This window comes from Takifugu flavidus, chromosome 7, assembly GCF_003711565.1.
Source record: "Takifugu flavidus isolate HTHZ2018 chromosome 7, ASM371156v2, whole genome shotgun sequence".
NCBI classification, from domain to species: Eukaryota; Metazoa; Chordata; class Actinopteri; order Tetraodontiformes; family Tetraodontidae; genus Takifugu; species Takifugu flavidus.
The window spans coordinates 8,731,393-8,744,885 of record NC_079526.1 but is presented as its reverse complement, the minus strand read 5'-3'; the positions used below and the strand labels follow the sequence as shown (position 1 = coordinate 8,744,885).

At 46.9% G+C, this 13,493-nt stretch overlaps 1 protein-coding gene across 1 annotated transcript; it reads left to right on the top strand.

The window, feature by feature from the left end:
• Nucleotides 1-3: 3 nt before the first annotated feature.
• On the top strand, nucleotides 4-13,007 carry tnfaip8l1 (tumor necrosis factor, alpha-induced protein 8-like 1). Its single transcript, XM_057038116.1, has 3 exons — nucleotides 4-297; nucleotides 10,095-10,374; nucleotides 10,657-13,007. The coding sequence occupies exons 2-3, from the start codon at nucleotides 10,103-10,105 to the stop codon at nucleotides 10,943-10,945; spliced, it is 561 nt and encodes a 186-aa protein (XP_056894096.1). The 5' UTR covers nucleotides 4-297; nucleotides 10,095-10,102; the 3' UTR covers nucleotides 10,946-13,007.
• Nucleotides 13,008-13,493: the final 486 nt, after the last annotated feature.

The window sequence follows — 13,493 nt, the reverse complement described above, 5'->3', positions numbered from 1 at the left end:
CCCCTCTAACGTAGAGGAGGAATCGAATTTCAGCCCACTCTTGTAACCGATCTCGCAGGAGCAGAGAGAAGAAAACACTGTTTCAATAATTTACACATCTGTGCCCGGTACACAAGCGCGGAACATAAAAAAGAAGGAGGGAACATTTGTTTATCAGTGGATTCCTAACAGAGCACATAGAAAACATGCTGTGAGGCGACTGTGGTTCCCGCACCGCTAAGATGAAGACTTGAGGGACTTTGTTGGCTTGTCATCTTGTTTGCTGGCCCCTTTCCCCCCTCCCGAAGTGAAACAAAGGTGAGTTTAACAGCCGACCGGGTTTTAATGCAACACCGCACCGACGCTCAGTCGTCGTTTGTTATCGGAGGCCTCTGATACGTCGCCGTTAAAATGGCATGTTTTTTAATCAGATGACATAATCAAGTTGTTTTGTGTTGAACGGGACTTGTTATCGTCTGATTTTAGCGGGAGGTTCCGCTTTTTTTTAAGAGTTTTGGTCCAAAGTTAGCGGAAGTAACGGTTATGACCTGTTTCAAATGAGCGTTTTCTAATGAAAACGAGCCCCAAATGCCGATAATGATTTTTATGCTAAACGCGACTATGGTGGGTGACGATAATATTTCTAATTTAGTGAGAAGAGTAGGTTCTAAAAACACAGATAAGGGGGGCCCAATAAAAACACACGGATGGTTTTGTCAGCCCTTCTAAATTCCGACTCTTTTGTGTGCAACTATGATGGAGAGGCGTAATGAGATTCTTTATTAGAGCATGACAAAGAATACAGCTAGCCATTCTTCTCTCTTTTTTTTGTATAATTATAATCCACAGAACCCAAGCATGGAGCATAAATCAGGAAATACAGAAGTATCAGTTGAAGGGAGGGGAAATGCTGTCTCTGTGCTGGGTTGCAACCAAATGAGCCACTGCAGATCCAAACCTGAGGTGGTGAATGCATGTGCTCTGAAAACATAGATGTGTTTTGTGACACATTACTGTGTTTATGTTGTAAATCTTCTCCCTGGAACAAAGCCGGACCGTGAATGAATGGCTTCACTGTGCAGCCGAACCTCTGGCAGGTAGCAACACACGAGTGTGCACGTCTGAAGCATGGCAAAGGGTTCCAGGCCTCAGGTCAAGACTCTTGCATGAGCTGAACCAGTGTAGAAATGACTCGTTTTCCCACCTGTATCTGTTTTAGTTGCCTGTGGTCTGCTCGTGCACCTGTGTTGTCAGCAGCGATGGTGACAGTCCAGCATGGGCAGAGTTACAGTCACACATTAACCACAGGCCTTTTCAAACCGGCTGCAGCTGTTTCGTGTACATCTGAAGCCAACCTGCCAAATATTTGTGAGCATCGGTTGTTTTTCCTTTTAGCATCACCGTACAGCTACTTGGTTGATGAAATATTTGGTAATTCCTGGAGGTTTTATTGGCCAAAACTCACGTTTCCCCTTTTTTGATTTTGATGTAACCTAAATTTCTTTGCTTTTTTTGGTCGGATCACGTGTTGTGCAAAATAATCCATGAAAGCCACTTTATCAGAGAATCCCGATGAACATCAGTGACTTAAATAAAATGATCATTAGAGCCTTGGACTAATCATATTGTATACATTGCACTGGAAACAGCATCAAAGGGAAATTTAAAATACAGCAAATGAAATTATAATTAAGCTGTTGACTTTAGATTCCATCCATCATTGATTTTAATTATTAATTTGTTTTTATGAATTCATATTTTTTTAAGATCTACAGCAGTCAGGGCTCAACAGGATGGAACCAGTTTTCCTATGCTTCATCTTTAGAAGCTTATTTCAGTGAAATTGTATCCATAGAGCGAGTGTCCTTCAGGGCAGAACAATAACCATGTCACGAATGTTGGGAGCGGGTTCTGTACAGGAGAATCCATGGCAACTTGTGGACATGGCGACAGAGGTGTTTGACCTGCTTTTACTGGGCTGCAAACTTCAGTCGCACAGGCAGGTGGCCTCCAGTTTCCCTGGAAACCTGAAACACTCGGTGCACGTAGCCTTGTCTAAAAATGCACAGCTGACTGACCAGAGCTCTTTTTGATATGAGAGTGAGAGTGAGCGTTTCTCCAGCAAATGGACTTATTCAAGATCACACGCTCCTTTCTGCAGACGAGCAGCGCGGATTGCTTGAAATGATCCCTTTCCCCCCGACTGCAGTCGTCTACAATTAGTAGCAGATTCAGAGCATTTGATGTTACATATTTAAAGATTTACCACGGTCACAACGCAGAGAAGCAATAAACCACGCTTCGAGTCGAGCACAACGGCTTTTTGTTGTTTAGACTAAATCTCGAATCCAGAATTCTGTCCTATTTTAATAATAATCCAATTTATAGATATGTGGTGCTGTATAATCTGAAGAGGCTGTCACCCACCTCCTGGTCACAGTCCCAGCTGGCCTCTTTGTTACTGCTGTCAGGTCAGCTCTGGTATTTGCCACTTTGCCGACATGGCGGGGTAACAAATTAGGCTCTCTTGGCTCCAAGTGAAGAAAATTACACGTGCCTTGTCCTGCTCTTAGGGTGGGCTTAATTAAAATGTCAGAGGACCAGGCATCGCCCAAGCGCCATTTAGCACAATGATCGCTGTATGTCTTCAATTAGTCACACCGTTACCCGTGTGCCAAATTTATTGTATGTTACATGCGGATGAAATCTCCTCTTGGCTGTCGCGTGACGTTATGTGTGAGTGGACTGGTTTGTTCATTCTTCACGGTTGTTTTTAGTCGAAATAAGATCAGCTGTAGCCATAAAAAAAAAATCTGCCCACTCATGAATTTTAATGACAGAACAAATGTTGTCAGCGAGCGTTGTGTCAACTGGGTTGTGGGCAGCACCGCAGCTACTGTATTCCCAGCCTCATTATGCATTCGTTACGCTTGCTGCTGTTGCTAAATGAACGGCGGAGCATCTTCCACGTACTGGATGTGCTATCGGTCCACTCCTCTGGCACCACCTGTTGCCTTAAATCCTCCTCATTGTGGTCTATTTTAGTCTCAATCGACAGGCTGAATTATTAAACCCTGATCTATTACATGCCAATGTGTAAATAATTAATAGCTCGGCAGGCAGATCTGAGAAGAGTGTGAAGAAAAGGTAGGAAGGGACGGGACCCAGGGTCTGTGGGAAAGGCACTGATTGCCTCCCCCCTCGGGTCTTGCAGGACAGACGAGCAGGCTGAGGGTTGCACATCCATCAGGGCATGGCCTGCTTCAGGCCAGGCATGCGTGATCACATGTTGGTGTCAGGTCAGGGCTCCTGAAAGAGACACCATTTCCTGCTACGTACTGTTGTTAGCAGACACTGTCTTATTAGCGTTCAGCAACTCCTTTGTTACGTAACATCTCAGGAGAAGAGCGAGACAAACGGCGCCCGTTGAAAGACCAAAAGGCAGCGTCGGCTCGTAGTGAAACCCGACTAGAGCGGTTTCAGTAGTGCAGCAGTTAGGCATCCTCCCTGAGCATAAAGCACGGATGTTGCTTATATAACGATCCAGGGCTGTCTATTGTTTCTCAAAGTGGAATTATGCCACCTAGTCTGGGAGAAACTGTGGCGTTTGCTCATTTACACAATCAAGATCAGGAATTCTGTCTCATGGACACAAACGGCTCCTGTCTGAGGGTTTTCTGTGCAGTGTTGGAAAGTGTAGGATTGTCGTTGCATATTTTACCCCTCTTCACGCCATGTATGGTCTTTTTCCTTAATTTTATTTGCCTTTGTCTCGTGGGAGGTCTACCAAACGGCAACAAAGCAAATACAGCATGTTCCAACTGTGTACACAGAACAAATATTGTCCGGTCCAGTTCAACAGACCTGCAATAAATGCTACCTTCATCATCTGTGACTTTCAGTTGCTAGCAATGGAGGGCAATTTTCCAAAAACTATAAAAGATTGTGTCACACAAAATAGCTTTCTTTTGACTTATTAGAATAACTGTAAGCCAAAACAGGCCAATTCATATTAACCGCTTTCAAATCTTCGAGCCTGAATAAGAGATTTTCTTAATGTTTTAAAGTATTGCCTGTCCAACTAGAGGTCTTTAGGCCATAAAGGTATTTTCTATGTAGCAGCATGTTTATTGAATGAAGAAACCATTTCCTGGATTGTGTCTGATTGTGTCTGTTTTGTCTGTGAACTCGAGAGAAAGACACGAGAGGAGTCGATTTTACCATGTTGCCTGTTTAATCCCAGTTTTCTCAGGCGTCACGTGTGTGCAGGCCTGGTTGGTTCATCACAGGAGAACGTGATTGCGCATCGACCAACAAAATCATTGCGTAAACTCAATGCCGCAACTAATTTCTCAAGTCATTTGGGAAGGGGGTGGAAGTCGATCCAAAACTGACTGGGTGTCGCCAGCAAACCGTCCGTTTGTTGTAATTCAGAAATAACTGCGCTCGTGCCTGCGTGTACCAGGCTGTTATTCCACAACGTCTGCTGCTCTGGAAGTAACCAGATCCTCACCGTCTGCTGAACCTGTTTGGATGTGGAGAAGAACACACGGTATAGGATCATCTAACTTCCAGGAGCTGCTGCACTGCCATTAATTATCATTAATCTACATCCTGTTGGTGTGTAGCTAATCAGTGAATCAAATTAAGCTGCTGTGCATAAATGCACACAGGTGCCTCTCTTAGGAGAAGCTTGTTTGATTTCTGCTTCTGTGCTTTTTGCCGCAGGTAGTGTCGCGCTAATTTGCAGCATTACTTCACCCGTATTCATTATTAATCAGAAAAATGCTAATTTACGCGGCTTGATCGACGAGACGGAATATGTAGATGCTTGCACGGGAGCGAGGTGCAGTCTGTTGCAGAGGCATAAAGGGGGGCCAAGGTGCTCCACCTGTGAGACGTGAAGCTCGAGATGGTCACGGAGCGACGCCCGATAACAAACATTGAGGCAGACAGTTGTGCGAGGAAACTACAAACTGCAGAGATGGTGGGAGATGCGGAGGAAGTGAGCAGATCCCACCTAACGGGAACAGCAAATGCCTCCTCTTTTCATGTCGTGCTAAAGTCTCAGGAGCAGAAGATCAGTGAGGGGTGCACTTTCCACGGCGTTTCACGGCGTCTGTGCAAGAGGTTTGGGTCTGAGGCAGCTATAAGTTGAAGGGATAAATCGTCGGGAAAATGGCTGCGCTCCGCTCACGACAGGGCAGGTTACAGCATGGAATAGTTGCAACAATGAGTTTTCGATCTTGGTATCAATCAATATGTGCCTTCAGCGTGACTGGCGTCTTCCCCCGGATGACAGTTGGGATATATTCCGTAAAATTCCCAACATTTTTCTTTTGTTTAATCTGAAAACTCGGGTTTTAAATAATCTAATGCAGGTTCTTCCACCTCCTCTCGAAGGTTTAAAAATCTGACCCATTTGAATTCGTAACAGCAAAAGCCTTCTGGCCTTCTTAAACGATTCTGTTTATAGTTTGCATTAATTGAAGAGCCTCCAACAGCAGGAAAGAGGGAGTCTGGGAGCCTGGAAGATGATCTTCCAGCCTCTAACTGGGGATGTTTGAGTCCGGGCATATGTGTTCTGACAGGCGCATTATGTCAAAGATCAGGATCAATAAAAAGCTTCCCTTGCATTTCCCACCTCCCAGACACCGGTTGACCTACGATTCTGAGTGTTCATGATAATGTTGAGAGCAGGTGGAAGTCAAATACCAGAGGTAACGATGGCTGATTACATGGTGGGTTTATCAAGTGGCTGCGACTCTGGAGCGATTTCTCCCAACTCTGAGCCGTCCGCAGTAATCGGCCCCATCTTCTAACAGTGCAGTTTTTTCCTCTGCTGATAGAGTCGTGGCTGGCGGGGTCACGGTGGCCCAATCTGTGTGACTACTGATCCCAGCAGAATATGAAAGTCGTGACATTTTCTGCTGCCATCAACCAGTCACTTCTAAGATGAAGTGTCATGGAAAGTTCTGCAATCTGTGCCAAAACCGTTTTAGCAACTCGGTTTTCCTCCTTCCTGCTGCCTGCTGTCACTCTGCACCGGTTATCCTCACCAGCAGTTAGCGCGAGGATATTTTGGGCACGGCGGCCTGTCTTTGGATGGAGCCATGGAGCGCCATTTGTGGATCCTCCGCTCTCTTTCCAGGCTCGATAACCAGTTTACGTCGCGTTGGATGATTTAATAAGTATGTTTGAGTCAAGTGGAGACGAGGACTCGCCATTATTACCGTTATTCTTATTACTGTGAATCCTCAGGGGCTCGTGGGTGGTTGTCGCAAATGCTGTGGACAGAGCATCCACGTGCACGTTTGAAAGGTCAGCATAATGGCAGAGCTTACTGACCTTTGGGAAAATCACTACTGTGGCAGCTGAACGTGAAGGAGGGTGCCGGGTTGATGACTAGCCATACGCACCGTGGACTACAGTAACTTAACGGGAGATCGTTCATACATGTGTAAAACCTGTTTTTTGGAACTTGCATGTGACTGTTTGATCGTCTGCACCCAGTCTTTCCCCTCTGTTTTCTAATCGCTTATTAATGTCATATCCAATATTGAGTGATCATCAGAGCTGATGTTGTGGTTAGTCTTGGTTGCAAGGTTACAGCTCCTAATATATGGACTTTATGGAACATCAGTGGGGGATTTAACCACCCGAAGAACCACTGAAAAAGCGGGTGGTCCCTGTCGAGCTGTAAAAGAGCCGAGTTTATTAATCTGGCAGTCAAAGGAAGGGGATTTCTTTTATTTATTTAGTTCCTGCTGTGAAACCTCACTTTACTTTTGAAGCGAGGACGTGTCGGTATTCAGTTCTTCGCTATAAAGCTGTTCTTGCCTGTAACGGACTGACAGTGTAAGCCAAGATCCCTCGCCGCCACTAGAATCTACGCAAATGCTGTAATTCAGCCGGGCTTCTGGTCAACCTCTAATTTCAGTTTGAAGATGAACCAGTGTGGAGCCCAATACCAGAGGGAGCATTCCTGCTGGTGTGAGGGTGCTTATGTGCACCACAACACAAATGTGGAGTTGAAAGAAATGCAGACCACTTCCTGCTGTTATGGTCAGTCTCCAAGTGATGCCCAGGGGCATTTCTATTGGACTGCGTGCCAGAAGAAGAGGGCCGCCATTGTGGACGGCTTTAACCTTTAACCCCCACCAAAAACCGCGCATAGAAACTCACCCTAAAAGAAAAGGTTCTGACCCAGTTTAATGGTACCCATGAAAACCAGACTCCCTCACCCAGGTGCAGCCGACCAGGCCGCCTGTACCTGGCGACGGCCGCGAATCCTCAGCTAAAATTACACGGCCTGCCTCGGCGTCACAAGACCTCCACCCAGCACTGCGCGGGATCCGGTTTCGTTTCCATGAGTCATGTTTGCTCAGCTCTTATCGTTTCAAGAGATTGCACACGGGTGCGTTTCCAGGCGAGGCGACGCGTCTGCAGCTCGTCTAACCGCCTGTTTAACTGCTGCCAACTGCCCCTTTCCTTCATTTCCAGAAACCTGACCAATCGGCCTCATCCGTGCAACTGCTAGAGCGGATGTATATGTATAGTTTAGTCACGGAGACGAAGATCTTGAAGGAAAATAAGAGGCAGAAAAGCAACCCCCCCCCCCTCTTTCCTTAAGGTAACAACATCAGGTGTCTGTCTGAGACAAAGCGTTTGTGTTTCCTGAGTGTGAGAGACAAAACCGCTCTTCTTTTTCCATTGTTCGCGTTGATGGCTCCTGTCTCAGACAGCAGCAGGATTTAACGAGTGCTGTAAAATCACGCCACCCCCCCCCACCCCCCACCCCCCCCAGCCTGGATGAGAAGGTCCTTTTGCTAATGTGCCCATTATCCAGTTGCACCTCGATAAACAAAGTCTACCAAGACAGCAGACAGACGACGGCGAGACAAAGCGTCCCTTCTCAATCGCCATTCAAATTCAAGCATCTCTCATCTCCCCCCCCCCCCCCCACTTTTATCCTGATGTGGCCCGTCTCTGTCTTTGATTTCTCCGTTTCACATGTATTGCATCAGGGCGGCATTTTCTCATAGTTTAGAATTGTCTTAGCGGCGCAACAGTTGGTGGAGTCCTCGCCCAGCAGAGCAAGAGGCCCGGTTATACAACCAGCACCGGGAGGACACCGGGAGTTCGCTCCGATCCGGGAGTTCGTTCCGGTCCGGGAGTTCGCTCAACGCTCGCGTTTCCGACATGCTTGAGGATTGATGTCTTAACACACCTCCCGGCCCCTCTCCCCGGATTGCTGCGTCTCTCACCTTTTGCTCTCGCTCCTTGCGCGTGTCTCCTCCCTGGTAAGAATCCTGCTGACACGCTCTCCGGGGAGTCGTATTGATATTCTTGGAGGGGGGAGGCAGTGCTCAGCAGACACGCTCGCTTCTAATACCAGCGGAATGAAAAATCACAAGTCACCCAGCGAGGATATGTCACTGTTCTCTCTGTTGGGCCCACGGAGAAAACCTGGGATGTTGGTTATCCTCCAGCACACTCACCTTTTTACAGATTTCCAGTCAAGCTTTTGGGCGGCTTTTGTGTTGGGTGTGTGTGTGTGTGTGTGTGTGTGGTGTGTGTGTGTGTGGGGGGGGGGGGGGGTGTACATAAAGCTCAGCTCTCTAATGTGACGTTTCTCTAATGTGTAGTTTCTTAACCCTAATTATGTCATTGTGACAGTTGTGTATTTGATTATATTCAATGTGTGGGACCCACTTATTGTTTTAGTGCTCTAATATATTTGTCCCACATTCTGGGGGGTGGGGGGGGCAGTGAAGAAACTGCTGTGCAGTTAGATTTCTGTGGGTGACGAGACAATGGCGGCGCTCGTTGGACGATCTTGTCATTTTAGTTGAAGTAATGCAAACGGCTCTGATGCTGTCGTGGGTAATGTTTTCCAAAAGGAGGCCCAAACCTGCGGTTTGTGCCCCCCCCCCCCCACCACACAAAGGCTGAGGTTTAGTGAACAAAGATGGATGAGTCAATAGAAGATGGCTCTAATAGGATTCGCTGTGGTGAAATTTGTCTTTTCTCTGCTCCCTGAACCTTTGTGCATCATGTAAGCTGCAATCATGTTGCTCCTCTCCAGAGACCGTGAAGGAGAAAAACCCATCCAGAAAGCACCACATGTGTCTCCGTGCAGGTCTTCCTATGTGTTTTTTGTTGTAGCCGGACTTTTTAATTGGGTTCATGGATTATTTTGTCTTTTCATGCTCTTTCGCCTTCGCTTTCTTACATAAAGCTCTTCATTGAAACCCCATTTAGCAAAGCTCATGTTGTTTTCCTCCTGCTACCTTTTTTTAACCGTAAACCCTTTTTTAAGGGACAGAATGTTCAAGAGGGTCACCCAGGAAAACACGCAGTTGGAGCTGCTGTAATGATGTCCTGTGCTGTTGACCGCCCTCATTTCTGATGGGATGTGATGGGACGTGAGTGGTCTTCACCTCGCTGACCCGGCTATTTGTGCACCTCTGTCCCGGGCACAGTCCTGCCTATTTTGGCACAAAAGCACACGCTCGGGAATCGGACAACAAGCTCGCACCAAATGGGTTCCCAATCGCACTCTCGGACGCGCACACCCTGTTTCTCGAATGCATTCGCCACATCCAGATGAAGTTGTCTGCTTAACTGGCATTATAACATCCTCTAAGTTCGTTATTAGCCCCGAGTCGGATCTGCTGGGACTAATTTGACAGCTGCCACGTCTCATTATCTGATGAAGGAGACTGTTTCTGGCCCCGTGCTTGAAGCTAGTGTGTATATGCAGTAACCCCAGTACAGCGCGAGCTGTCCTTGGGTTATAATGGGACTGTTTTGCTTTGCCAGTGAAAGTCAGACTGTACCTAAGAGCCACTTTCTTTTTTTATTATTATCCACTCAAGAATTGTCTGTACCCTGTTTACTTTTGAAGGTGAGTATTTGTTTTACTGTTGCGGGTTTTTTTCCCTGATGAACTGATTTGATTTGCGGTCAACATATTTCCTACAGTGATGTCAGGGTTGATAAAAGTCTTTAGTGAGGCCATGATGACCAAAAGGAGAAACTGAGAGCATAGTTTGGATTTTGGAATTGGTGACTCATATCAACATGGCAACTCCTCCGTTCTTCTGTTCCAGCCTCGAGGATGGACTCCTTCAACACCAAGAACTTAGCCCTGCAGGCACAGAAGAAGCTGATGAGCAAGATGGCCACCAAGAGCGTGGCCAGCCTCTTCATCGACGACACCAGCAGCGAGGTGCTGGACGAGCTGTACCGCGTCACCAAAGAGTACACCCGCAACCGCAAGGAGTCCCAGAAGATCATCAAGAACCTGGTCAAGATGGTGGTGAAGCTGGGGGTGCTTTACAGGAACAACCAGTTCAACACCGAGGAGCTGATCCTGGTGGAGAACTTCAGGTAGGCGTCCCATCTTCTGCCTGCTGGGGCGAAGAAATTAATGAAATTATGTTTTCAAATAACTCAGTAGAAGTCAGCGTGAAAGCGTCTGAGCGGAGACGCAGCGCGGAGAATGGTGATTATCATGGAGATGTGGTGCTGTGAAGGACAACGCTATAAATGATGCTGTGGGGGTGAAACTCGTGAAATCCACAAGACAGCAGTTTCTATTTTTACTCGCCCGCGCCGCTCCGGTCAGACTCAGAAACTTGACAGCCTCTCGTCTCCCCGTTTGTCTCACAGGAAGAAAGCCCACACTCTGGCCATGACGGCGGTCAGCTTCCACCAGATTGAGTTCACCTTTGACCGCCGCGTCATGAGCGCCATTTTGAATGATTGCCGCGAACTGCTGCACCAGGCCATCAAGCGCCACCTGACAGCCAAGAGCCACTCGCGAGTCAACCACGTCTTCAATCACTTCGCCGACTGCGACTTCCTGGCAGCTCTCTACGGCCCCTCTGAGATTTATCGCGCTCACCTGCAGAAGATCTGTAATGGGGTCAACAAGATGCTGGATGACGGGAGCCTCTGACCCTTCAGGTTCCTTTACCCCTTCTCTCCCTCTTTTTTTTAAAAAGAAATTCCCTCATATCACGCGTTTTTGTTTTGAAGGCGACAATCGTGAACATTTACGTCCGTCTGTACCTTTTCAGCCTTATTCTGACACTGAGGACACGTTGGTCCAAAGACTTTTTTTTCTGTACTCCAAAGTAACCACCACCCAGCAAATGTCGTGCTCTCTCTCTAAATGAATGTAAAACGTTATGCTCTTATCAGTAAATTCAGGGGTTAGTGCCTTGACAGCTGTGCCTTGGAAGAAAAATATATTTTTATCTCCACTCCAAGGGCACCATTTTTGCTCTCATACTTAATCAAAAAGACGTGAACCCGGGCTCAGGCCTTTGGTGTATGATGCTTTTAATGGACGAAAATGCTCGGGGACCACCGGGAGATGAGAGACACGCGTTTCCTCATTTTCGTGAATACCCAAGGACATTTCTATTTCTTTATTTTTCTACCTTTTTTTAAAGTGGTATTGCACTCGACCCCAAACAAGCGCTGTACTGTACTTTCCTGCATGAATGAAAGCAATGTGAAGTGTGGCATCCGAATAATCCCGCTTAGCCCGCGTTCCACGGCTTTTACCGTAAAGTCCTTTGTCGAGAGAGCAGCCAGTTGTTCAGAGCCCAGAGAAGCCGAGTTTTGTTTTAATAGTCTGGTTTATAGCCACCACATTAATGGGGAGGTATCTGAGGCATAGAGGGACCATTAGCATGAAGGAATTTGATTGCGTTGTGCATTGCTGATTGTCTCAGCGCTGACTCAAATATCTGCTCCGTACAGGCTCAGACTTATCTCTTTTTTTTGGGGGGGGGGGGTCATCGGGGTAGTTGTGTCCGAGTGTAAAAGGTTTGCTTGGCCAGAGTTGTTTGAAACACAGAAACGGTTGCCCGCCTGTCACAACAGGTGTTTGATCCCGCTGTCGCCTGCCTTTTCAACTCGCCAGCATCGCCTTGGGTTTATAAAAAATACTGATTAGCCTCCGGTTTGAGTTCCGACAGCCCTGAACTGAAAAGACTCCCAATGAGCTGTCGGATGAAAGGCTGGACAGGAGCTGCAGCTGGATGCGCACTGTATGAAAAGCACCGCGCAGGTTTTAGAGATTAGAGCACAGACCAACGCAATGCCTGATCTTACTCCCCCCAAGACCGCCACCATCCTGCGACGTTGGGTCGAATCACACGACAGCCCAAGATGAGCATCTATAAACATCTTTGATTGCATGAGATGACTAAATGATGTTTTTCTTTCCCATAAAGGAGCCGGTGAATGGCTACTACTATCTCCTCTAAACCTCACATAATGCCCGCCTCTCCCTTTTGTCTGTATTTTCTGTGTCCCTGAGCCTGTCTGGGAGACTGTTTTGTGCCGCGGCCTCATTTCGCATTCTGCATGCGAGCGTGTTTGCGTGCGTACCTGCGAGAGGATTGGAAATTGAGCCTTTCAATAAGCACCGCGCCTCTCCAGATAGGACTGCTGAAAAGTTTTAACTTCATCCGCAGCCGCTCTGCCAAAGAACAAAAAAACGACTGGTCCTTCTCCCACTTCAGTCTCCTTCCATTAGAAGGGGGGTGTAATTGTTACCCAGCCAGCAGTGATAATGAAGACAAAAGTGGTTCCTGTACGGTGTTTGAATGACCTCTCTCAGCTTGTTTTCATTTGAATTTAAGACCCGTTTGACTTTGCTGACATTATTTCAGGAGGCATTAAAGCAAATCCGTCTCCCCGAGTCCCTCGAAACAGACTTTAATTGTTTTTTCGATGCCATTTTCTACAATCCCTTCACATCTCAGGGTCAGTTTAAATGTCCATCAGTATAAAATCCCTGACATTTTAAGCCGAATTTACAAGGAACCTCTGCTACAGCGCCTTTTGTTTCACCGTCTCCATTTTTTAAACGAAGTGTACTCGCCATGTTTACTGTTGTGTGAATCGTGAAATGTTTTGTCTTTTTTGGCTCGTGTACAAATGACTGTTCTGTGTCTCTGTATCCAGATGCAACAATATACCATTTACTTTTGTAAAAGAATAAATCTGTCGTCCTTTTTCTTTCTTTCACTGCAGTCCTCGCGGTAGAGTTGTCTGACCTGGATTCCTTCGCTCAAAGCCCTTCTCGCTGCTCCCGGCATTGTTGCGAAGCAATGAAAGCAAACACGATCCTCTCTGGCAAACAATCAAACTTTTGCGTTGTTGTTTCTTGTCCACTTCCTGTAGGACCCCCGCCGCAGTCAGCTATAGAACAGGAAATGAGTCATCCGGAAAGAGTTCTTGCGTCTTTTTTTGGAAAACTAAACATTCGAGTCAGCTGCAGCCTTGCCGATGCTCGGCGTGGTTTCGGCCTGTGTGTAATCTTCTGTAGACTCTGATTCCCAGACTGTGGAATGATAATTTGACTTGTGCATTTGAAGATCCTCCCCGCAGTACACTTGAAAGGCTACGGCGGTGCCAAGTGCCCGATCATTATCGGCGATCATCTTGCCGTGCATTTCAATTCCTTATGCGATTCCACCTGGGACGTG

Bases quoted from the DNA above. Each gene is read 5' to 3' on its own strand.
- tnfaip8l1 (XM_057038116.1), top strand. From the start codon at position 10,103: ATGGACTCCTTCAACACCAAGAACTTAGCCCTGCAGGCACAGAAGAAG. The intron at 10,375-10,656 runs GTAGGCGTCCCA...TTTGTCTCACAG, and splicing joins ATCCTGGTGGAGAACTTCAG to GAAGAAAGCCCACACTCTGG.